Source organism: Protobothrops mucrosquamatus, unplaced genomic scaffold (genome assembly GCF_001527695.2).
Source record: "Protobothrops mucrosquamatus isolate PMUCROS unplaced genomic scaffold, P.Mucros_1.0 scaffold2421, whole genome shotgun sequence".
NCBI lineage: Eukaryota > Metazoa > Chordata > Lepidosauria > Squamata > Viperidae > Protobothrops > Protobothrops mucrosquamatus.
This window is the reverse complement of record NW_015388493.1, coordinates 17,854-44,719: the sequence shown is the minus strand read 5'-3', so window position 1 is coordinate 44,719 and position 26,866 is coordinate 17,854. Positions and strand designations below refer to the sequence as shown.

At 42.0% G+C, this 26,866-nt stretch overlaps 1 protein-coding gene across 1 annotated transcript in view; it reads right to left on the bottom strand.

Annotated features, from left to right (window-relative positions):
- USP54 (ubiquitin specific peptidase 54) overlaps window positions 1–26,866 on the bottom strand; it is a gene marked incomplete at its 5' end in the record, with an annotated part of 49,807 nt that overhangs the window by 7,671 nt on the left and 15,270 nt on the right. The window contains 8 exons of the mRNA XM_029285886.1: window positions 3,788–3,977; window positions 7,592–7,720; window positions 9,440–9,552; window positions 10,876–12,239; window positions 17,006–17,192; window positions 19,392–19,511; window positions 23,821–23,994; window positions 26,380–26,519. Coding sequence (XP_029141719.1) covers window positions 3,788–3,977; window positions 7,592–7,720; window positions 9,440–9,552; window positions 10,876–12,239; window positions 17,006–17,192; window positions 19,392–19,511; window positions 23,821–23,994; window positions 26,380–26,519 — 2,417 coding nt within the window. The remainder of the gene's footprint in view (window positions 1–3,787; window positions 3,978–7,591; window positions 7,721–9,439; window positions 9,553–10,875; window positions 12,240–17,005; window positions 17,193–19,391; window positions 19,512–23,820; window positions 23,995–26,379; window positions 26,520–26,866) is intronic.

Below are 26,866 nucleotides of genomic sequence, written 5' to 3'. Positions count from 1 at the left end.
CATGTTTATGAATTTGTGTGCTTGTGCTAATTACAGATGTATCGTTCTTCCGGGGGATCAGTTCTCAACCTGACAATAATTTGGAGGGAGCTGGTTGAATCGCATGGGATGGGAATGGAATGCCAAGAATCTGCAGATTATGAGGCCCTGCTCCCCCATTCAAGGTCACGCTGCGCAGGTGTTTGAACAATTCAAGCAGTTCCCATAACAAAAGGAGTGTATGTGATTGGACATCGCAATGGACTGAAGGGGATGGCCAAAGAGGGAATTCAAGTTTAATTATGTGGACATTTGAGTGGGAAATTCAGAGTTGGTTTTGCTTCTTTTGTACCAATGCAGTGTATTCAATAAAAGTATTACTTTTGGGAAGAACAATATCCTAGGAGTTTCTTTCTGGATTCACTAGCTGGACATTTCACAAAATCATGGCAAAAAAGGTTGTAAAATTGAGGTCAACTCACTTAACTACCTTGCTTAGGAACAGAAATTCTGGTCTCAATTCTGGTCATAAGTTGAGCACTACCTATATATGACAAGAAAGGATGCCTAAGTGGCATGGTGGTGCAGTGGTTAGAATGCAGTATTCCAGGCTAATTCTGCTGAGTACAGTACCTAGTCCTGTGAAGAGACTATCCCTTAGCGGATGCTGAGTGCGTGAAAGCCCAAGATGTTAAAGCTGATCGATTAATACAGATGTTTCATGACAAATACCCTCAATGTCCAAGGTGATGATGTTTGAATGTTTGAATAAATGTACTTATTGTTTCCTTTTATCTACCTTCTTTTCCAGGGGGTTGGCATGTCAAGGTTAAACTGCTAAGATGCTTGCTAACCTCTGTCGCTGCTCAACCTGCCACAGAATTAGGAGGGAGGGGGAGTATGGGAAAGAAACAGGAGTTTCAAGAAGCTGTCCATGGACCGTGAGACCCAAGGTCATCCAAAGCAGGTGTCTGACGTAGATATGGACCATTCCCATAAGAAACAGAGGGAATGTGATTGGGCAACATGAGTGGGTGGGGGTTATGGAAAGCTATTTGTTAACTAACCAGATTTTCACGTGAGAAAACTAGAGTTGATTTTACTTCTTCAGTGCTGGGATGTGTATTCAACAAAAAAATATCTCTTATGGCACCTCAAGGCCATAGAGTTCCTTTAATGTTGAATTCACCAGCCAGAAGCCTGATATTAAATCAACTCTCATAAGTTATGAGTGCAACCTACTCGGAAGGTTCCAAGAGGACTATAGCATAATGACATCAGGAGGAGAAAAGAAGATCGAGACCGCAGCCAAACCGGGGCTGACCCATCCTTGTGAGGCACCAGTGGCAGCTCAGCTGGACGTTGAATTTGTCAGCTGGAAGGTTGACACATATATTCACAAAAGAAGCTTAATCAAATTTAAGCAAGAATGGCTTCCACACATACTATCCAGGGGTAGGCAACCTCGGCTCTTTTATGACTCATGGACTTCAACTCCCAGAATTCCTGAGTCAGCATAGCATAGCTGAAGTCCATGAGTCATAAAAGAGCCGAGGTTGCCTACCCCTATACTATACTGTATATTACATATGAAGAAAAATGTAAGAATTTAGAGTACGATTTTCAGGAAACAAAAAATGATGAAACACTTGAAATCAGAATCACAAATAGTAAGTCTATAAATATTGTACATTAATCAACTGTTGTACAAAGGGGAGGTTAGAAGCTAATATTTTTCTATAAAGTTTTAGTTTTCTTCTTTTCCTTTTTGTATCATTAAATAAATGAATATTGGAGATTCTGGCACTTAGCTCAAGGATTCAAATCCTTATTCTCATAATTAAAATAATTCAATGTACTTTCTTTTATATAGTTCAATTCTCATCAGAAATACACTGAGCGCTAGCTATACAATCCTGGTTAATTAGAACATAGAATAACAGGATTGAAAGGGATCTTGGAGGTCTTCTAATCCAATTCCCTGCTCAAGGAGACCCTTTACTATTTCGGACAAATGGCTATTCAGTTTCTTTAAAATCTCCAGTGAAACCTCCAGCTCATACAACTTTCTGAGATAAGCCATTCTGTTGATTAAAGTTTCTCTTAGTTATAGTTTGGACATCTCTTTAATGATCTTCCACCCCTTACTTCTTGATCCTGCCTTCAGGTGCTTTGGACCATAGATTGATCCCTTCTTCTCTGTGACAGCGCCTCAAATATTGGAAGATTACTATTGTATCACCCCTACTTCTTCTCTTCATTAGATTAGACATACATAGTTCCCTCAGTTATTCATCATATGGTTTAGCCTCCAGAATCCTTACCATTTTTGTTGCTCTTCTCAGAATTATTTCTAGGGTTTCAACTGCTTTTTTGTATCATGGTGACCAGAACTGGACACAGTATTCCAAGTATGTATAAAGAAGTACTATCACTTCACATGATCTTGAAACTATCCCCAAACAAATGTATTACTTTTCTTTCTATCCTATATGTGCTTCGGAAACCATTTCTTGGGGCCTGCCATTCTGTTGGGAGGAGGGATGCTTTGGGGGATGCTCTGCATTGTCTTGCCACTTTGCAAGAAGGAATGCAGCCAAATAACATCACCCTTATCTGGAAGACGGTTTGTGCTTGGAGCCAGAGGGAAATGAAAATGAGAGATCTTGAAGGGTGGGCCAAAATAATATACGTGTGGATTGGATGAGATTCAAATGGACCCTGGGGGGAGGAGTAACAGATATTGCTTTTGATATACTGCTTGCGTGGGATTTTTCCTCAGACCTTGCTTTGATTCCTTGCTATCACTAGTTCCTAATAAAAGTTCCTTTTGAGAAAATGTCTGTTTCAAGAGTTCTGCTTTCTTGGGAGATCTAGTTGAGGATGTAAGGTCTCCTTATACTATCCATCTGCAACCTAGGACTGCATTAGCTTTATGGCAGCTACAGGATACTGTGGGATCATAGTTAAATAGTGGTCTAGTACTAGGACTGCTTCCTGGGGGGGAAGGACACCTAGCTCTCTCTCACAGGTACTGTTGAGCCAGGTACCACCTATTCTATATCTGTGCATTTAGTTTTTCTTGCCTATGTATAAAGACCTTATTTTTCTCACCAATGAATGCATTTTGTTAGGTAGGACCCAATGTTCAAGTCTGCCAAGGACCTTCTGAATCTTAAGTCTATCATCTAAAGTGTTAGCAATCCCCCCCCCCCCCCACCTTGGTGCCATTGCAAATTTGAGGAGTTCCCCATTTATCCCCTCATCTAAATCGTTTGTGAAGATGTTGAAGAGTACTGGGACCAAGACAAAACCTTAAGGTATCCCACTGTATATTTCTCTCCATGTAGATGTAGTTCCATTGAGGACTACATGCTGAGTGTGATTGGTCAGCCAGTTATGAATCCATCTGGTGGTGATGCTGTCTATCCCACACTGTTCTATCTTTCCAAGTAGTTTGTGGTCTACTTTGTCAAATGCCTTACAGAAGTCCAAGTAAACTATATCTGCAGCATTTCCCTGATCACTAATTTAGTGACTGTATCGCAGAAGGCAGTAAGGCGTGCCTGGCATGATCTGTTTTTAATAAACTCATAACTGACTTGTTCATTTCTTGATGCTCACAAATGTGCTACTTGATTATCTTTTTCCAGGATCTCACCAGGTATTAATTCTTTATCTACTTACCAATTTTATATTTCTGTATCAATATTTTTATTTTCTCTTTTTGTTCTTTGTTCACTCTTTTTTCTTGTCTTTTTAAAAATGATTAGCAAATACATTTTTTTAAAAAAGCCCAGTCACTTACCTGATTGTCTATGCATTTTGCTCGCCATAGTAGTCACTGGAGCATCATGGGAGAAGTGCTGCAGTTGGGGTGAAGAGTGCTGAGGACAGAAGGGGAGCACGGGAGGCAAATTGGGAGGGTAGGAAAGGGAAGTAGTGCTGGAAGAATAGGATCTGGCTTCCACTGACAGTTTCTTCCTGCTGGACACTTCCTTTTAAAACAAGGAAAAAGAGAAATAAATAAATACTAAAACTGGAATCAACAAGGGCAAACAGGTGGCCAACACAGAGCCAGGCAATCAGTAAAAGTTACCAGAATATAAGAAAAAAAAAGGTACTTGCAACATCACATCCCCCAGAACACTATTTTAGCACAAATACATAAAACAGTAAAACACCATCTTTTCAGCACCCGTGGTGGTGCAGTGGTTAGAATGCAGTATTGTGGGCTAACTCACTGGTTACTCCAGGAGTTCGATTCTGAGTCAACCTTTCTGAGGTTGGTAAAATGAGGACCCTATTGCTGGGGGCAATATGCTGACGCTGTAAACCGCTTAGAGAGGGTTGTAAAACACTGTGAAGCGGTATATAAGTCTAAGTGCTGCTGCCGCCCAACACTCTAATATAGCATGCCCATGAGGCACTTGCTGCTGACTTCCTTTCTCCCTTCCCTCAGCTGCTGTAGCACATCTCTAAGTCCCCCATTTCCTCCTCCCCCCCCAATCTTCTAATGCAGGGGTGTCAAACTCAATTTCATTGAGGGCCACATCAGCATTGCGGTTGCCCTTGGGGGACCGGGTGGATGCGGCCTACTGGGTGGGCGTGGATGGAATGGGTGTGGCCTATTGGGCTGCCTGCCAAAACCCCTCCCCCGGAGCCCATCAAGCCGGATATGTGAAGTAGGCGAGGGCCATTTGCTGGCCACTTCCAGGGATGGTGCATTTCTTCATTCCTCACAAAGGGCGACACCTCCCCAGCATGCACCCAGGGAGCAGGGCCAACGTGGTAGGGGCTGGTTCCTCGATGTGGAGCTAAGACTGAATGCATTTCAGCATAGATAGTCACCACAAAATTGTACACTGGCTCCCGACCGGCCTGGGCCAGGGCCAAGGCAGCGGGGGTGGTTCCCTCACTGTTTCCAGGATGGCTTTGCGGGCCACATGAAACCACTTCGCGAGCCGCATCCGGCCCCCGGGACTTGTGTTTGACATGTCTGTTCTAATGTCTTCTTTTCCCATTCTGCCTTGCCCCATTTCCTCAGCTGTTGCTGCCACAACTCAGGTCCCTGACTGACATGGCCGAGGAAACACCTCAGCCCCGGCCTTTTCCAACTTCTCCCTGAACCATTCCTGCTTGGAACAGCCATATTTTAGTTAATACCTGGAACAGAACAGCCTCAACCAGAACATTTGAAGCACCTCCATGCATGTTTTTTACATTTCATTGTTTTTAATTTTTATTCTGGCGGTGATCATTTTTCTCATCATGGCTGTAGCTTCTTAGTGTTATGACAAATGGAATGACAGATTCCTCAAAGATTCTAATTGACAATGTACAGGCTGAGAAATACCCATTTCTCAGGTACAGGAACTAGCACAGTTGAATATGTTTTAACCTCTAGGAAAGACATGTCAATTACTTAAGAATATTTTTCATAGGAGATTCTTTAGAAATTGTTCCATTCCTTCTTTCTCCTATCAAATACTCAGTAATGCACGTCTAAGAATCAGCTGGCAAGTAACAACTAAGGAGTGTAAATAAAAAAATAGTATTTCATAATTTGAAGAGAGAAGCAGTGAAGAGTTTTTGTTCTCACATTCAGTAAAAAAAAAGAATACAGTATTTGCAACAGAAAAAATTATGCTGATTTTAATCACTTATTTTTCTTTTCTTTTGGCTATTTAGGACACTTTGACCAGAAATTGAGCAAAGAAAAAAAACTATTAGGAATAAATAACTGCCCTAATTACACAGCAAATGTAACCGAGCTAAATTAGATTTTGCCAATCCTTCCCATGTGAGGATGGAATATAAGAAAATAACTTAAAAGTATTTTGATGGATGTTTGGATGAATAAAATGTTTAGGCTACTTACCGGATACTAATGATGGGGGGAGGGGGGTTGTATAATTTTGTTTCCTTTCTAACATTTTCCCCTCAAGTGTAGGGTCCACTTTTTTTGGTTCTTCCAAGCGTTGATCCAATGTTGTGACAGGAATTGACCGGCTTATTACCCCAACCTCATGTTGGGAACTGAGAGAGAGTGGCTGGCCCAAAGTCACACTGATGGCTTTCTCCCACAATGTCCTATGTTAAATTGTTATACTGGCAATATCTGCTGACATCTCAGTTTAAACATGGCCATTTTCAGGTTCAATAGTTATTATAAGCAGTAGTTAAATCTTATAGGCCACAAAAGGCTCATCATTTGTGTTTATAATAATTGTTAATTATAAAGGATTTGACACACATATTAATGACTGAATGGCACAAGGAACTGGAGATCCCTATTTCATCTATATACTGGCATAAAAATGGGAAAAGATATTAAATTACAGCTTTTTCAAGAAACAATATTTTGGACTAATTGGACCTTATTACCTTTGTATTGAAAAGGAACACATAAATCTTTCTGGGTCAATGTAAGATAGTGATTAGGTGTTGATTAGCAGCAGGGAGACCAAGGTTGTAGTCTACGTAATCCAGATGTTCACTGGGTGACTTTGGCCCGACAAATGTTCTCAATTCAACCTACCTCATAAGGTTGTTATTATGGGGGGAAATAGGGAGTGCTATGTATACCTCTTGGGTGTCATATAAGCCTAATTAAATACATCTAATAAATAATTGTGTTAAAGGTGTAAAGAGATTATTGCTTCATTAAAACATTTGTTTTTGTAATGTCCTACAATTTGAAATTTGAATAGGATGTAATATTTTGAATGTTCTTTTCAATTACATTCTTCTTATATGCAAATTGATAGCTGGGCAATGGAAATGGACCTTCCACATTCTTCTTATTGCTTTAACATGGAAATACAAATTTATTATATTAATTACTCAGTGGATTTAAAACCTAATATCACTTGCAACGAGTTGTTTATACATACATATACACATAAAACCCTCACACATATAATGTTGTTATTGCTTTGCGTTTTTTTCCTTTCCATTCAAGTAAATTAATTAAAAACTTTTTAAAATGCATACCGGCATGACCTTGAAATGAGCTATCATAGCAACAGGTAGTGCTTTTAGCAACGTCTACATTTTTCCAGCACCTGTGGAGAAAACTATTGCTTTAAATACTATTAAGTAACAACTTAATAGTATTTAAAGGAATAGTTTTCTCCACAGGTGCTGGAAAAATGTAGAGAGTACACAGAAAGAGAAGGAGGAAAACTCAAAGGGAATGTACTAGAAAGTAAGTCAGGCACTAGAAATGCAAAATTAAATAAAGGGCATTTGAATCTTAATTATCCTACCTGCAAACGGTACACCGGCAGGAAAGTATTTTCCATAAAATGGGATAAGATTACAGGATGAACGTGGAACAAGCTATTATTTCTGTAAAACCTTTAGCAATCACACTAAACCAGGGGTAGGCAAGCTTGGCTCTTTTGTGACTCGTGGACTTCAACTCCCAGAATTCCTGAGCCAGCCATGCTGAGGGGAAAGGGAGAGGTTTCCAAGCTGAGCCATGCTGGCTCAGGAATTCTGGGAGCTGAAGTCCACGAGTCATAAAAGAGCCAAGGTTGCCTACCCCTGCACTAAACCAACATAGTGCAGCAGTTCAAGAAATATCCTTTTCAACCATTTTACTTACAAAATTCTGAGAAGAAGCAAGTTTCTCTTCCTTGCTTGTGATGGCTGTCCCACTGAGACTGCGTGCAATGCGACGGAAGTTCTCTGCGCTGTAGGTTTCCTCTCCTGGCTCTTGGCCAGTATATGGCACCTGTATTCAGAAAGAAAACTTCATGGTAAATGAATGCACAGAATCACAGCATTCAAGTACTCCCACAACATCACGGACTGAGTTCATTTCATGTTTTTACAACTGCTAGGTTGAATCTGCTTTGATTATTGTGAGCTGTGTAGAGTTGCTGAGCAGTGGGTGGTATACAGGTGTTACATTATTATTTAGGCTAACGTTGTTTTATTCATCATACTTTTGAACAGGATCCTCATCAGATTGCTAAATGAGCTGGTTAATGCGATGAGATCATCCTAGTACATCTGCCACCAGACTGCACATGCACTGCTGGTGTTAAACTCTAAATTCTAAACAGTTTGGGGGAAGCTACCTGAAGAAGCATCCCCTCCTGTATTTATCTACCTGGTTCTTCAGATCTGAACTTAAGATTTTCCTCTGCCTCTGCAAATGAAGCAAAGTTGTAAGAGAGAGAGAGCTATTCCAGTGATGATATTATATTTGTGGAACATACTCTGAAGAGAGACTAAGGCAGTGCCGACTGTATAGAGCAGTGATGGCGAACCTTTTAGAGACCGAGTGCCCAAACTGCAACCCAAAACCCACTTATTTATCACCGGGTGCCAGATGGGCATGGCCCACTAGGTGGGCGTGGCTGTGGTGGTCATGGCAGACTGGGTGGGTGTGGCCAAGGTGGTCATGGTCACCTCGATGTTGCTCATGGGGAAGGACACCTGTGGGGGCTGGGCAGGGTTGGGGGAGATCCAGGGGGTCTCTGGCAGGTGGGACGGTGGGCAGGAGGCTCGTCCTGCGGGGTGAGGCAAGGCAAGGTGAGGCAGGGCGGGGGTGCCATTGTTGCAGGGTAAGGTGAGGCAGGGGGCGGGGTGGCTGCTGCCTGACACCGTTGGCCCCCACACGCAGAGGCCAGCGAACGCATGGGGGCCGACAGTGTCCGTCAGCAGCCACAGCCTGCCGGCCCCTCGACCTGTGCACTCTGGGGCTCCGCAGACCGCCGCCAACAGTTCAGAGAAGCCGCTCTGAGCTGGATGGATAGCCGACAGCTGAGGTGGTGATGCAGTGGGTCGTGCCCGGGAAAAGGAGAGCATGCGAGGCCAGGAGGGATGGGACGGAGGGGAGGGAAACCAGCCATGCTGGGACGCATCCGGCCATATGGGACCTTGGTGAGTTAGCGGGCGCCTGGTTGAAGAGGGACAGTTGCCATCTCCTGGGCATGGCATGCGTGCCCACAGAGAGGGCTCTGAGTGCCGCCTCTGGCACACGTGCCATAGGTTCGCCACCACTGGTATAGAACTTTTTTTGTAGAAACTTAATTCTGTTTTTATTCTTTGGCCTTGTGGAAGTTTACATTTATTCTCTCTGCGAATCTCTGCCATATACAGTATTTATCTAATTAAGCCACTGTTAGAATGGATTCTGTTAAATACCTTAAGGTAGATAGTTAAGCATTTTATATTGTTGTCAGTTGCAATAGTAACCATTGTTTTAAAATAAAAACAAGACAGGATTACAACATGTTCAGCTACTGTATCTAAGGTCTTACTAGTGATAATCTCTTGCATCAACTATAAATGGAAAGAGGTATAGTACACTCTATCTGAAATGTTTATCATCTATGTTTAATGTTAACATTGGTAAAAATATTCCTACTTTATTACCTTACATTTTTTTCATCTGTACAAGTAGCATTCCCATAACCCAGTTCTCACTCTAGCATATCCTTACATGTGTCTTAGTATCTGGAGACCCAATATTTCCACAGGTGTTGTGTTCAGGTTCTGCTGTTCTTGACAGACCCCTATACGTCTTTCTTGTAGGCAAGTTTGCTGATGCAGGGGAGAAGAAGAAGGAAAAAAGAAAGGAGATTAAACTGAAGTTCTGTCTACAGTATATGTTCTTCAGATATTTTATCTGAAATAAAATCTATCCTCTTAATTTTCTATGTGGAATTCCATTTTATGTGGTTTTAATTAATTTTCCTAGAATGAAAATAGAGGAAGCTCATCATAACTGACAGGAAATAAATGCCAGTTGCCATAACAAAATCGTTCATCTAAATATTCACCATAATTAAAGTCAGTTTCTTTATTATTGTGAGCTTCTCCTATTTTCACCTTAGGGAAATGGATTAAATCACATAAAATGCAATAGAAAATTAAGAGGATATACTTTATTTCAGAGAGGTCACTACAAAAGAGAGAAGAGAATGGCTGCAAGGCTTTTCCCCTGAAGATCAGACATCACAAAGAACAACATACTGTTGCCCCCAAAACTTTGTTTCCAGGCAAGGTGTCAGTTTTTGAGAGCTTTTTAATTCATGTTCTTTTCGTAAGAAATGTGTGTGCAGTCACTAAAGAATAACACAGTTGAGGATCAAAACAGTTCTGTTAAATGTAACATAAAAATGTTGGCACATACTTTTAACAAACCTTGCTTCAACAATGATTGTGGCTCAAATACTTTACATTTAGGAAATGCAGTCCGTGTTTTCCTAATGTATTAATGTCAGTCAGCCTAAGGCAGGGGTGTCAAACTCGATTTCATTGAGGGCCGCATCAGCATTGCGGTTGCCCTTGGGGGGCCGGGTGGGTGCGGCCTACTGGGTGGGCGTGGATGGAATGGGTGTGGCCTATTGGGTGGGCGGGTGATAACGCCCCGCTGCCTGCCAAAACCCTTCCCCCGGAGCCCATCAAGCTGGATATGTGAAGTAGGCGAGGGCCATTTGCTGGCCACTTCCAGGGATGGTGCATTTCTTCATTCCTCACAAAAGGTGACACCTCCCCAGCATGCACCCAGGGGGCAGGGCCGACGTGGTAGGGGCTGGTTCCTTGCTGTGGAGCTAAGACTGAATGCATTTCAGCATAGATGGCCACCACAAAATTGTACACTGGCTCCCGGCCGGCCTGGGCCAGGGCCAAGGCAGCGGGGGCCGTTCCCTCACTGTTTCCAGGATGGCTTTGCGGGCCACATGAAACCACTTCGCGGGTCGCATCCGGCCCCTGGGCCTTGTGTTTGACATGTCTGGCCTAAGGCAAATTAAAAACATGCAGGGCCACTGCCTTTCAACGTAAATCTAAATCCACACATATTCCAAAGTATTAGGAACATGAAGACCCCTAAGAAAATACAACACATAGCACAGAAAATAAATTTACCTGTTTTGTTCAGCGCCAGTTTGGAACCGTCCAGTTTTCCCAATAGAGGTACTTGCATGCTGGCCTGGTACAGAGATTCCAGCTCGGAGACCTCCTGTTCTGTTTCCTGATTCTGCGCTGGGTATTCCCCCAAAGCTCTTTGACCGATCGCAGGTGATTTGTTTCCAGGCATCAAAAGCCAGCTGGCAGTCTTATGCTGAGTTATTGCTGGGTTAAAATTGCTAACATGGTCTAGGCAACTCGCCACGGGAACAGAGGCAATCGAGCCAGCAGGATTTCTGAAACTGGTGTGCCTTGTTTTTTCCTCACAGCTGCGTTTTCTTGGGTATAACTTGGGATTCAAGGAACACGGTTTCCCTTTGTGGCAGAGGATTTTTGTATGGGAATCAGAATTTTCAGAAAGGACGTTGGAAGCACTCAAACCATCTTCAGAACTCAACTCAGTTTTAGAAAGACTTGAGTCCAACGTTTCGGCAGGGACCATTCCGTTCTCCTGTCTTCCGACATCCGACACCTTGAGGTAAAAATGACTGCTGTGGAATTCCTGCTGTAATTTCGGAGCATTTTGATCGCAGCGGATAGCTGCCTTCCTCTTTTCCTCACAAGTACCTTGTCTTTGGAAATTTCCTTCCAACCACTGAACCTGTTCTGCAACGGAAAGAAAATGCCTTTTGCTACTTACACCTTTGGATTTCGAAGAATCCCCACCGACAACTTCTTGTGGATGATGTAAACTCTCGTGACTGTTTACCTCAGGATGCCCGGTCGTCTGTAATTCTTCTGGTGCACAATGAGGCGGAGGGGGAAGAGAAGGCAGTATTGCACCATGAAGGTCCCCAGGTGGAGCAGCACTAGGCCATTCTGAAATGCTTCCTGAATTGAAAAGTGGATTAGGTAGGCCTTTTTTGCCAGGTGGAGCTTCTGATGGTGGCGAAGAGGGGAAGAGCGTAGATAATGATTCAGAGTTTGTTATAGTTACGTTCATTTTGCAGTAGGGGGCAGGAGGAGACGCTGCATTATGTCGGTTCTTGACCTTAATATTATTGTTGTGGTCTTCGTAATCTTTTAAAGTGCTAGAAGAAGCAAGTTTCACATCGCCATCGATTTCACTCTTAGTCTGAATGCATTGGTCACTACCAGGTTGTCTGTAAGGAAAAGTAGTAGCTTGATCACTGAAAGTAACAGATGCAGCTTGAAAGTTCAGGCTGTTCTCCAGAAGGGGTTGAAATATGGGCTTGGAATATGATGATTCGTTGTCAGGATGGGAAGCGAGTGGATGGACGTAGGATCTGGACCCAGGTGGTGCTTCTTTGCTGGGCTCCAGCACGCTCTTCTGTTTCAGCAGTACTTGGAGTGGGATAGTCTGTTTACTGAAACACACATAAAATCATCATCAGTGACTGATGATTCCTAATTAGAAATATTAGGCTAAGTTATAATCTACTAAGTTAACAAGGTACATAATTTATCAGTGTTTTCTGGTATCAGGAATCTGTGAGTGTAAAATTATTGCATGGTTGCGTACAGAATTGCTAATCTGACATTAAATTTTTCTGGTATCAGACAGAATGGCACCAAAAACAATTATCTATTTTGGAAAAAAATAATTTTTCATTGAAGAATTTCTCCAGTGATCAACAGTTTCAACCTCAAGAACGTACATGTGTTAATATATTCTTGAAGGTTTGAAGATGAGTCAAATGGAGAATATCCTCACCGTGGACTAACATCATGCAATTCCTTACTGTACAGGAATACAGTCCATCCCATTACAGTAGAATTCTTCTTTTAGAACTGAGTTTCCCTCTTTTCCCCATTAAAAAAAAACCTTTCACCAGTAAATGTTCAAAAAACTTCAACCACTGTCAATATGATGCAACGAATTTCTACTGAGAAATATTAGATAACATTCTTAAGCTTTTTTAAAATAGTATTAATAAACTTGTGCAATATAATTTATAAAAGAATATGGGAGAATCAGTTTATATGATTCTTATTTTCATATACAATTGCATTTAACTGAGTACATCTAAATTAGCCTAACAGCCTGCACTGTTGTGTATAAAAAGCTGAAGAATCTTTCCTTTTTAATACGAGTTTCACATGATAAATATCACAACTCTTGATAATAAAAACAAGGAGTTGTAATAATAAATGTATGCTGTGTGAGGGGTTTTTTTGTTGCCGTGACCAGTAACCAGAAGGACAATTATGAAAACTGAGGCAATATTAATATAGTTTTTTGCAATTAGGATTTTTTAATGGTAGGGCAAAAGATATCAAAGAGATGAAGCCATTTTTTGCCCTTCAACTCTTTTTCCTGGGTTTCCAAACTTCTCAAATCCCATCCTAGCTGTTAATCAGTGGCATGGAAATAATAGTATAAGCTCCCCCCACCCCTTGTGCCTTAGAGTCATGTTGACTCTTGGCAACTGCCTGGACAGCTCCTGCAGTTTTCTTGGTAAGACTTCAGAAGTGGTTTCTGTTGCCTCCTCTGGAGCTGAGAGAACATGACCGACCCAAGGACACTCAGTTGGCTTTGTGCCCAAGGTGCAACTAGAACTCAGGATCTCCTTGTTTCTAGCCTTAACCACTGGTGCCTTAACCACTATAACCAAACTGGTTCACAATAAGTTAAAATTAGTTGAACATTATTTTGAAAAGAAGGAGAGCATTAAACAGATAAAAAACTTGGCCATGTCTACCTATGTGCCATGGCCCAATACATTTTGCTTCACTGCCCTCCAAATGATGCATGTGGTCCCTGACCATAAATATGTACTTTTACTAAATAGCAAAAAAGAACAATAGTAGGAGAAAGCTGGAAGCCACACAAAAGGATCCTTAAACTGGTCATTTTCTATCCAATATCATCATCATCGTCATCATCATCATCGTCATCATCATCATCATCATCATCCCTTTAACAAACAACATCTGCCTATCCCAGGTCCTTGGGAAGGACTCAATAAGTGAATAAAAATGCCAAATCCAGCCTAAACCGTGACTGGTCAAGTAGCCATAATCTTGGCCACCGCTTAGAAAATCTGTGCATTGACAAAATTTTCATCTCTCAATTGCAAAAGGCCATAGTGCCTGGATCTGCACATATACAGTACGTGCCAATACATGACAACATGCAAGGTTCTTGGGAAGAATTCAATGTGTATGAAGTCCAACACCAGCTAAAGAGTTGGCAGCTGTGACCTCACATTACTGTAAACAGATACAAATCCTAATGAGATGCTGATAATGTACATCTGATCCTGATTTATAGTTTGCTAGAATTTCTGCTAATATTCTTGTTGTTACTGGCTATTATGTTACTATTGTCATAAACAAATTGAAGATACTATTATGATAAAGAATTTGGTACAGAAACACAGCTAAACACAAAATTGCATAAAGTTTGCATCCAAGTCTGTTTCAGATACAGTAAAAAAATCATAAGGAATAGGATAGGGAAAAATTAGACTAGGACATATCTAATTCTTTTGCTTATGAAGAAAGTATTGCTGATTCTAAAATCTTTCAAGTTCAAATAACAAAAAATAATTTTGGAAGTGCAGGATAGATTTATATCCCACATATACTTTCCAGACTTTATAGTCATTCTGAAAACTCTTCAATTGCACTGCCAAAACATGGTAGTCTATTTAGAATAATCTTCCAATATTTATTAAAACTAAAAAAAAAACTTTGGGAATGAACCAGATGACAGTTTATCAGCACTGCAGTTAGTTTAGGATATAGCAGTAGCAATAGCACTTAGACTTATATGCCGCTTCACAGTCCTGTACAGCCCTCTCTAAGTGGTTTACAAAGTCAGCATTTTGCCCCCAACAATCTGGATCCTCAGTTTACCAACCTTGGAAGGATTTGGAAGACTGAATCAACGTTGAGCCAGTGAGAATTGAACTGCCGAACTGCTGGCAGTCGGCAATCAGCAGAAGTAGCTTGCAGTATTGCATTCTAACTTCTGCGCCATCACGGCTCTTATATAGCATCTTATATATCTGTATCTACTGCAGCACCTCAACTTCAACTAGACAAGTTTATTAAGAAGCTGCTTTTTGAGAATTTATTTAAAAAAACAAGCATTGTTTATTAGAAACCAGCATGGGTTTATCAAGAATAAATTATGTCAAATGAACTGATTTGACAGTGTGGCCAGCTCAGTTGCCCATGAGAATATGGTATACTTCAACAAAGTAGTTGGTAAAGACTCTGATAAAATTCTTGTAGAGGTGGTGATAAGAATGGGCTGGATTATGCTACCATTAGATGGGTACAGAAGTGGCTGACTCATTGCCCCTCCCCCAATTTATTCAAGTGGCCCTATGTCAAAATTGAGGGAAATGTCAATAGGTGTATGGGTTTCCATTCTTATACTCTCCACTCTTGAACATATTTATAAATAACTGACAAAGCATACTGTAGCAGAGCAAAAGCCATGAGGTCAAAGGAACTGCCTGCAGAGCTCAGAGATAGGATTATTGCAAGGCCCATATCTGGGGAAGGCTACAATAAAATTTCTGCTGCACTGAAGGTTCCTAAGAGCACAGTGGCCTCCATAACTCTCAAATGGAAGAAGTTGGGCACAACCAGGACTCTTCCAAGACCTGGTTGCCCAGTCAAACTGAGCAATCAGGGGAGAAGGGCATTAGTAAGAGAGGTAACCAAGAACCCGATGGTCACTCTGACTAAGGTCCAGAGGTCCTGTGTGGAGATGGGACAGAGTTCCAGAAGAACAACCATCACCGCAGTCCTCCATCGATCTGGGCTTTATGCTGCTAGTGGCTAGATGGAAGCCTCTCCTCAGTGCAAAACAGATGGAAGCCCGCTTGGAGTTTATAAAAAAGCACCTGAAGGACTCTCAGACTGTGAAGAACAAGATTGAACTGTTTGGTGTCAATTCTAAACGTTATGTCTGGAGGAAACCAGGCACTGCTCATCACTGCCCAATATCATTCCAACAGTGAAGCATGGTGGCAGCATCGTGCTATGGGGGTGTTTTTCAGCAGCAGGGATTGGGAAACTGGTCGGGGTTGAAGGAAAGCTGAATGGAGCAAGTACAAGGATATCCTCAATGAAAACCTGTTCCCTAGTGCTCAGGACCTCAGACTGGGCTGAAGATTCACTTTCTAACACGACAACGATCCTAAGCACACAGCCAACACAGGAATGGCTTAGGGACAACTCTGTGAATGTCCTAGTGTGGGCTAGCCAAAGCCCTGACTTGAACCCTATTGAACATCTCTGGAGGCACCTGAAAATGGCTGTCCACCAACGGTTGCCATCCAATCTGACTGAGCTTGAGAGGATTTGCAAGGCAGAATGGCAGAAAATTCCCCAGTTCAGGTGTGCCAAGCTTTGTCGTGTCACACCCAAAAAAACTCGAGGCTGTAATTGTTGCCAAAGGTGCTTCAACAAAGTACTGAGTGAAGGGTCCGAATACTTACGTGATATTTCAGTTTTTTATTACTTACAGACATTTCTAAAACTCTGTTTCACTTTGCCATTTGGGTACTGAGTGCAGATTAATGAGAAAAAAATGATTTTCAACAACTATAGAATCAGGTTGCAGGATAGCAAAATTGACAAAAGTGAAGAGAGTCTGAATACTTTCAGACTGCACTGTACATGTACTTAACTTTCTGGCACCTTACCTTTAGTTTAAATCTCTTGGACACTAAATAGCTCAGGAAAACTGCTGGTGACAGATACAGATACTTATCCTGAACCCATGCCCACTTCAAGCCATAGAAACAAACAAAATAGAAAGAATCAGAGGAGTAGCTATTGTTTAAAGATTCCACAGAAAACTTTGGCACGCACGATTTCTGTGCAGTAATATGTAGGCCCTCTTTTGTTTTTGAATTTATGTGGTTAACAATTTCCCAATTACATTGTCACTTCCCAGCTGGATCCACACTGTAGATGCTAACCCTGCATAGAGCGTAACAATATTTTATACCTGACGTTCATTCTAGAATTACCCTGAAGAGTCCATCACACTCGTTCTCATTCAAGATCTGAGTGAAATAATGAAGTTTCATGCAACAGGGGAAACTCCTTTCCAGATCAGGCCCAATTCAGATCTGGAGTATGGCAATATTTATTTTTTTTAGTCTACCTTGTAGATTGGGTCATGTTGCCGCCCGGTGGTGGGTGGCAGGTGGACGGCGGTTGTACAGGTTGCTGTTGCTGCATGCGATCCTGGAGGCTCCGCTCTTTTCGGACATAGATTTGCAGCTTCTTATCGATTAGAACTCTGCTCTGAGTGCTAGAGCTGGCATCATGCATGGCAAGTCTTAGTTTAGCTAAAAAGCAAAAGAAAACATAGCAGAAACAAAAAAACAAAACTCGGGGAAGGAGAGAAAAAAGTAATGATGCAACCAAAAAAATAAATAAAAAAATAAAAAGGAACATGCAAATACTGCCATGAAAAAGTTCACAAGGATGCATCTATTCCCAATAAGGCACGTTCGGGTTAGCTACATGTCCCAACAAGTTAATGAGAAATAAAATAGTGGAATTAAGCAAGATTTTAAATGGTTTTTAATGAAATGCCCTTGGAGACCTAGGTCAGGGTTTTCAACCTTTTCACCCATTGTACCACTTTTAGGATATGGCAACATCCGAGTACCGCCAGTCGCCTAGCAAGGTGTCAAAACCTTGATGACCCCCCCCAAAAAGGAAAAAAGTGATAAAGTACAGGTAGTCCTCGACTTACAACAGTTCGCTTAGTGACTGTTCAAAGTTACAATGGCACTGAAAGAAGTGCCCCCCAAGCCACAGCTGAGCAAGACACCTGCCTGCCCGCCCGGCGGCGCTCTTCCTCCTGTCCGAGGCTTTCATTGTTGTGAGCATTTCTGTTGAGGATTGGCAGCGGAGGTGGGGTGGGGGGTGTTTGGTTTTTATTCCCCCCCCCCCGTCTGCTGGGTGGTTGCAGCAGGTTTTGGTCACTTCACATGACCCTGGGACACTGTGACCGTCATAAATATGAATCAGTTGCCAAGCATCTGAATGTAAATCACAAGACCCTGGAGATGCTGCAACATTCCAGCTGATTGGCGCTTCTTCTGGGCTCAGCAGAAGCGGCAGGATCAGTGCCGAGCTCCAGCTGGATCCTGGTGCTGATCCTGGCGCTTCCGCTGAGCCCTGACAGCCCTGCAGCTCCAGCCATCTCTCGCTCAGGCTTGTGCGGTGCTGCCACCGGTTCAGCTCATTCCCCTCTCCCGCTACCACTTTTCTAGGATGGTCGCGTACCACTTGCCAGGTGCCAATATACCACAGGTGGTACCCGTACCACTGGTTGAAAAGCCCTGACCTAGGTCATTGTAACCCTCATGTAACTAACCATTTAAATCCAAGTACTTGTCTCGAGTCCCAGTTAGCTGGAACCCAACGGGCAGCCAGGTGAGACGTTTGCTGGCCAAGCTTCCATGAAGTCTAGTTTTTGCTTTCTTGTTTCCTTAATCCATTAGAGAGGATTTCTAGAAACAAATACTGTGAATCATCCAAAGCCAATTCGTCTGCCATTTTGCTAACCAGCAAGAAGAGAATGGAGGATGTGGGAAGGAGAATTAGCCGATCAAAAATATGAGATACAAAAATAAAAATAAAAAATGCAGCAGCACAAATTCCTAAAAAAACCACAGCACATATTTTAAACAACGACTCTCCTTTTCTTCGTCTTCTTGACATTTTGCTGTATACATTTTGCTTTTTTTTTTTGTACGATCGAGCAACTTCATGCTACACTTTTGGAAATTAAAACGTTTTGATAAACCAGCTTCTGAACTGAGAAAATTATGGGCAGAAGAAAACGCGGGAAAGCGTAATTAGCAGACAGAAGAGGTGGACTCAAGAATTCATCTGCCTTTCTCAGCTTTCAACAGAAGGAGCCCCCAGTAATAAAAAAAAAGAATATTATATTCTGATATTACAAGGAAGTACAATAGCAAAAAAATAGAAAAAAGACATCTTTTGCATCCCCCCCCTTTCTAACTTAGTTTGCATTAAACATGTTAATTCTGTTAACTTAGGTCAGTGGTGGCGAACCTATGGCACGGGTGCCAGAGGCGGCACTTGGAGCCCTCTCTGTGGGCACACGCACCGTCTCTCCACCCCCACCTCCTCCCACGGCCCCCTCCTCACCAGCAGCCCCCCCGGAGGAGAGTCGCCCCTGGGTGCAGCCCACGCGAAGCAGCGCAGCCAAGGAGATGGTAGCCGGGCAGCGGGGACAAGACTCTGCCCTTGCGCCCCATCTTGCGCAGATGATGCTGCAGGGCATGGGTGGAGGGCGTGGCCGCCATGGCACTGCTGGGCTGCCTGGGTGATCTGTGGCGGGCTGTGGAGATGGTGGGTGGCCCAGTGGGGAGGGCGGAGCAGGGACGGGGGTGGGGGGCGTATTTTGGGCACTCGGTCTCTAAAAGGTTCGCCATCACTGACTTAGGTTATGTTGATAGATAAACTGGACAAAGCAGAGTAAGCTGAAGCAATTAATAAATACTTACATATAGCTTCGTTACAGAGAGCCAGAGCTGCAGCGCAATCTCCTTTCTGCTCTTGATGCAGTGACTCTTGAAAGGCTGAATCTGCCTCTTGCACGGCCCTCTCAAAGCCATCAATCCTCCCTGCAAGGGCAGCATTCTTGGTTTCCATTCCAAGTTTCTTTCCCTCTTCATCTATTCTAAACAGCCCCCATCCATATCCACCCTTCCCCTCATATTGCAGATCACATATCCTGAAGCCCTGTTTGTTTGAAATCTGTCTGCAACCAATGCGAGGAATATGCATCGGAAGCAAAGACGTGTGTAATGTTAAAACAATGTTCTGGGTCCCTTTTCTAAGCTGGGATTATCGCAAGCACCAGCAGCAATCCATTTATGGCCAAAAGCGAAGAGGTTTGCTCTTGGGGGCAACTACAGAGAAAACGGGGTACAGAGACTTTGTTTCATAAGGGGGACTGGTCCTTGGTATGGGCTTGGGGTGTGGGGATGTGTATGTGCTGGTTCCAGTGCAGGACTCAGTCAAAAGGTCAATTTTAATTGTCCTTCCTAGTGTATGTTGGCTTGCCTTTTGTTGTGTAGATGGTGTCTGGGTAGCCTGTTTGTGGGTGTGGGGTGGGTGTGGGGAAGTGTGACTGAACAAGTTCTTTGGTTAATTACTCTTGGTTTAGGTCAGGGGTAGGCAACCTTGGCTCTTTTATGACTCGTGGACTTCAACTCCCAGAATTCCTGAGCCAGCCATGCTGAGGGGAAAGAGAGAGGTTTCCAAGCTGAGCCATGCTGGCTCAGGAATTCTGGGAGTTAAAGTCCACGAGTCATAAAAGAGCCAAGGTTGCCTACCCCGGGTTTAGGTACTTGACTTTGTTATTGTCAGTTGACAGCTTAGCAGAGGTGCAATTTAGCAATCCATTGTTACAGCGTATTTCCCAGAATTTGGGTGGATCATGGATTTGTGTTAATGGTTAAGGGATAGCTGAGACAGTGAAAGAAATCAAGTTAATTTGGAATAAAAAATATCCTATGATTATTATTATTAAAATAAAATTCTTTCCACAATAACAAGGGAGGTTATACAGCATAGAGAGTTGGAACAGGGTTTTATTAACATGCCAATGAAACCCAGTTTTACAAATCAATTCAATAAATTGAGCTGAAGAACAGAGTACTTGGAAATTAAATTCTATGAAAAATAATTAAAAGAAATGGGCCATGTTTAGCCTAAAGAAGAGAAGACTAAAAAGAGACATGAGAGCAGGCTTTCGATATTTGAAGACCATCACAGGAAAGAGGGTATGGATTTATTACTTATTGGTATTGAGGCTAGGACAAGAACCGGTAAACAAAAACTTTGTAGAGAGAAATTGAAACTTGAAATTAGAAGGAATTTCCTGAACTGTTACAGCTATTAAGTAGTGGAACCCTACTTCTTTGTAAGCTAGAAAAATGTGGGATAGATAGCATCACCACTAGATGGATTTGTAACCGGCTGACAAACCATACTCAACGAGTACTTTACTGAAAAACTACATTGGCACAGAAGAAGCGAAACCAGCTCTGGATTTCCCACGCAAGGATAGTTATTTCCCTCTTTCTGTCTGAGCCACCCACAGTCCACCAATCACTTCTGTTCATTTTGTTATAAGGAAACAGCTAGCCACACTTGCAAACTTCCAGATATGCTTCGGTTGCCTAGATGCCATCCCCCACCTTTCCATTCCATTCCACCACTGCTTCCCTTTTGTGTCAAGCTGTGAGCGAGTGAGAAAATGTGGGTGAAAGAGTGAATCAGCCTTGACAGAAGGCCACAAGGTTCCATCTTAGGTCCAGTACTCTTCAATATCTTCATAAATGACTTAGATGAGGGAACAGAAGGGGAACTCATCAAATTTGCAGATGACACTAAGCTGGCAGGAATAGCCAACCTCCCAGAAGACAAGCTCAGGATCCAAAAAGACCTGGATAGACTTGAACAATGGGCCCTATCCAACAACATGAAATTTAATGTGGAGAAAAGCAAAGTTTTACATTTAGGCAGGAAAAACCAAAGGTACAAGAACAGATTAGGTGAAATCTGGCTCAAAAACAGTAACTGTGACAGGAACCCTGGAATCCTAGTGGACAATCACTTAAATATTAGTCAGCAGTGTGGGGCAGCAGCCAAAAAAGCTATTATAATTCTCGGTTGTATAAACACAGGCACAGAATCAAAACCACGTGAAGTATTAATACCGCTTTATAACGCTAACTTAGTAAGACCGCACCTGGAATACCGCATCCAGTTTTGGTCACCACATTACAAAAAAGATGTTGAGACTTTGGAAAAAGTGCAAAGAAGGGCAACTAAGATGATTAAAGGTCTGGAAACTAAAACATATGAAGAACCGTTGCAGGATTTGGGTTTGGCTAATCTAGAGAAAAGGAGGACTAGGGGTGACATGATAGTAGTATTCCAGTATTTGAGAGGTTGTCACAAAGAGGAGGGGGTCAACTTATTTACCAAAGAGCATGTAGGCAGGACAAGAAACAATGGATGGTAACTAATCAAGGAGAGAAGCAACCTGGAACTAAAGAGAAACTTCCTAATAGTAAGGACAATTAACCCGTGGGACAGCTTGCTGTCAGAAGTTATAGATGCTTCATCACTGGGGTTTTTTAAAAAGAGGCTGGACAGTCACTTGTCTTAAATGGTACAAGGTCTTCTTCTTAAGCTAGGGGTTGGAGTAGAAGACCACCAAGGTCCCTTCCAGCACAATTCTGATGAGCTTCCAAGGTCAATGGGATTTAGCTTTAGATTTCTAAGTGACATCTATAGCAGAGGTCTCCAACCTTTCCGGCTCGCGGACCGGAGGGAAGGAGAGGAACTTCAAAATTGGTGTGCGTGCACTGGTGCGGCACTAGCAATCCCGTTTGCGCATGCAGCATGCGCTGGTGCCATGCGCATGCGCATATGGGCCACGCAAACTCCCCGGGTTAGTGGCACATGCGCAAATGGGCTACGAGCACCCACCCCACGCTAGTATTCCTGTTTGCGCCTGCGCAAAAAGGGCCATGGCCACTAGCATGAGGGGGAGAAATGTACACCCACACATGCGCACTTCGGCCAGCTGTTTCCGTGGCCCGCTGGCCAAGAGCCCACGGCCTGGTGTAGGGATCCCTATCTATAGCACTTTTAGTGGCTAAGGCTCATGAACCAGTAGGGATTTTTTCTGGACAGAGAGCTTAGTTGTGGTCTTCCCTACCTTGATAGTATCCAAATGAAGTTAATAAAATGTCATTCAGTTTTAATCCTATTTATTTTACCTACTTTTTACACCTGGTATATTTCTATGACCAATTTCATACTTATTTTATTTGCTCAGCGTTGATCATTATATGTCTATAATCTGACACGAATAAAGAAAGTAAGTTAATAAAATATATAAGATGCAGACTCAGCTCTGTAGGTGCTGTAAAATTAAAAGGCACTGGAAATGCATTACTACATTCAAAACGTCATAATTAGTACTCTGTTTAAACATTTCAGATATTAATTTCAGTGTTCTAATTTATAGGTGGCTTGAGTATGTATGCGTTTGTCTTCCTTATTAAGCTATTTACACATCCAGATATTCATCGGCATTCCTTTTTCCATTATTCAGAATTAGATTTTATTAGATTTATTTTATTAGATAAGTTTTGAATATGCTATTAAGACTTTTACAAACTTTTAAATTTAAATCTAAATTAGCAATTTATTTTTTTTCTTGGTAGTATGCTCTCGTTTTAAATTATACTGACTTCAGGAAACTGTATTTACGTATTAAAATTTCATTAGATGTTAAATTATATCTTATTCATAAAAATAATATTTAAGACTTGTTGGGCTCAATATATTGTGAGTAAATCATCAGGCTATTGGACAATGAATGAATGAATCAATCAATCAATCAATCAATGTTTTTTTCTAAATCTTAACTTCTTTGTAATGTCCTATTATTTTGAGAAGCATTGAAATTGACAGATTATCCTTGCACTTCTTATTGTTGAGGAAATTCCTCCAATGTTTTCTTCAATATTGAAAAGATAAATTTATGGCCGCAATTATTCAATAGATTGAAAACCTGTGATATATGAACACGTTGCTTACAGATGCACGTTAAATATGGATAATTCCAATGAAATTCTGTAATTGTTGAATATATTTTTACATGCATATCTATATATATGAGAAGCCCTTATATATATGTTATTCTTTTATTTTGAATTGCTTTTATTTCTTTTCCCTTTTCTTTTTCTAGTGCTTTTTTTCTTTGCCTCAATTTATTAAATCATGGCAAAAAACTATTTTTTACAAAAAAAATTCATATTTATATGTTTGTCTTTCTGAATGCATAGCAGATTAGTATACTATCTATTATCATTTTTCCAAGCACATATTATCCGACACACAGATTACCTTGATTCTGCAGTTCATCCAAATCCATGAATCTGCTTGGGTGGGGATTAAAGCCCATGGCTGTCTCTAATTCCTTTTCCTGCTTCCTCTGGAAATCTTGCTCCTGGGCCCTCCTTGCTACTTCTTCTTGTAATTCATCTAGTTCACTTTTGGAAGAAACAAGTAGCTCCCCACCTTTAGAGGGAACCCCCCCCCAAAAAAAGTTTTATCTTATATTATATTTAACTACCACATTGTTTACTTTCATAGTTTTCTGTGCTTCTTATAAGGCTAGTTTCGTTAAATGAACTGTGGCTAATAGAAATGTTGAGTCAAACAATAGCTTCCAATCAAAGATTTATTAAGGAGGTAAAAATAGTCTATAGAGCAGACATGTCAAACTTGCGATGTCACATGACATTGCGCAACGTATCGAGACGGTTTTGCCATTGCCGGCAATGGGATGGGCGCGGCTTCTGCATGACGCGTCCGGCCCACGGTCCGGCAGTTTGACCCCCCTGCTATAGAGTGTCAGCCTGGGCTGGGCTTGCAATGGTTACAGAGGTTCAGCCATACAGTATGTGCAGTACTTCATAATCCTACCTACCACCTTTTCTATGGAACATAGTCTGGAAACATCTTTATTTGCAAGAGAGTCATGGGAGCTGGGCATAAAAAGGCCTTGCAATTAGTAAATTATTAGACTACATATATTTATTGCAATTGAAATTAAATTGATATATGTGCTTTGCTGTGAGTTAACTGAAAAGCTACCCTTTTACCAATATTCAAACTCGGGATACATGCAAATACCTTCTTACACAGTTTAATTTTTTTTCACTGAGATATATCTGAGCTGCCTTTGTTTACATTCCTTATTTTCTTTCTTGAATTCCTTACCCATAAGTACAACCTATAAGTACAACCATTTGGAGTTATTATACTCCTCTGAAATAGTTATGTCTGAGTACATCTAAAAATTAACTCTTAAACTATATCTACCAAATTACCAAATTATAAATTATACATTTTGTATAAAAAGAATACATTAGAAAAAACATGCCTTTGCAAGATATCTAGATGGAAGCACACAATATGAAAAGATGCCACTAGCGAGGCCCAGTGGTATTTTAATCTGGTGACCTTTCTTGGGATGAGGCTATGTGTAAAACACACAGTTTTAAGTTCATCTTTATAGAGGAATAGCCTGTACAAAAGAGGTTTACATGCGCTCATTCACTTGCTTAGCTCACTTTGCTATTTACTAACAATCGATTATCTGGATCCATATTTTCCATACGGTTTCATCTTCTTCATGTTGCTGTTTATGTTGCTTCTTTCTCATCTAAAAAGCTCCAAATGCTATTGGTGTTTCTCATGAGGGAACTGGGCTAGCTCCCTACACATTTTGCCTCAGTTTTCTTTGCCTTTCCCAGCTACAGGTAGTTGTCCTATGACAGTGATGGCGAACCTTTTAGAGATCGAGTGCCCAAAAACTGGCCCCGCCCCCATTCTACCCCCTGCCCCGCCCCTGCTCCGCGCCCACATCCCCTGCCAGCCTGCCCGCAGGGCCACTCACCACCTTCAGGGCTCGCCGCAGATCGCCCAGGCAGTCCAGCAGCGCCATGGCGGCCACGCCCTCTGCCCGCCCCCCGCAGCATCAACTGTGCGCAATGGGGCATGAGAGCAGAGTCTTGTCTACGCTGCCTGGCTGCCATGTCCTTGGCTGCGCTGCTTCGCGTGGGCCACGCTCGGGGGCGACTCTCCTCCAGGGGGGCTGCTAGTGAGGGGGTCACGGGGGAAGCGAGGCTGGGGCAACGGGATGTGTGCCCACAGAGAGGGCTCCGAGTGCCACCTCTGGCACGCGTGCCATAGGTTCGCCACCACTGTCCTATGACTATTCATTTAATCACCTTTACGACAGCACTGAAAAAAGTGACAAAGACCAGTCCTCACACTTACAACTGTCACCACATCCCTATTGGCATGTGATCAAAATGTGGGCACTTGAACATATTTACTATGATTGCAGCATCTTGGGGTAACCATTTGCAATCTTCCCAGGAGGCTTCTGACCAGCAAAGTAATTGGGGGAAGCTGGATTCACTTAATGATCATTAACTTAATGATCGTGGTGATTCGCTTAACGACAGTGGCAAAAAAATCATAAAATGAGGTAGAAGTCACTTAGCAACTACATCGCTTAGCAGTGGAAATTATAGTCCCAATAGTAGGTGTAAATAAGTGGTATGGACCATCTGTATTATTACATTTTGTTGGTTTGCAATTAACTGAACTATACAGGGTTTAAAGTGCACTCCATGGGTTTTCATAAAGTATGGTCTTATGAGTAGTTTTACTAATGATATTGGTAGTTTCCTAGTGATTACTAGAATAGGCATTAACTTTTTTTTCCTGGCACACACTGAGTTTGTATTGGGCTATCCCCCATACATCCAAGGTCCTTTCCTGACCAGATGCCATCTCCTTCCTTCTGTTAACACAGGACAATGGCCTAGAAAAAAAGGGGAGATCGTAATATGATCCAGGATTGCAAGTATTTGGAGAATGATACCTTACCATTGCCAAAGGAGTATTTATTTTTTGTCCTGCAGGTTGCAGATGAGGCCGACTCTACTTCGAAGATGCTACTGCTATGTGATTTGGGAATATTATGCCAGGCAGGAATAACATCTCCAGTTCGTTTGATATGATAATCCCTTTAAAAAGAACAAAAAAAAAACTTTATTTTTTCGTGAAACACTTTCACTTTTCTTTGTAAAGGAGCAATAAAAATCCCGAGTCTACTACTGTTACTTTATTTTGAAAAATAAAGCTTGGCTGCATGGTGAAGGAAGGAAGGAAGGAAGGGAGTACCATCCCCATTCAGCCCCTTCAGAATTTCCAATTATGTTCTCTTTTCTTTCTTTGTTCTTGTTTTAGCAATCTCTGTTCTTCAGATAGAGCAGAAACTTCCCACTCAACGCCAGATGGAGCTGAGGGAAAAAGGTTCTTTCCTCTTTACCAGAAAGCTGATTTAAGAAGGATTCCCCAAATCAGGGGCAAA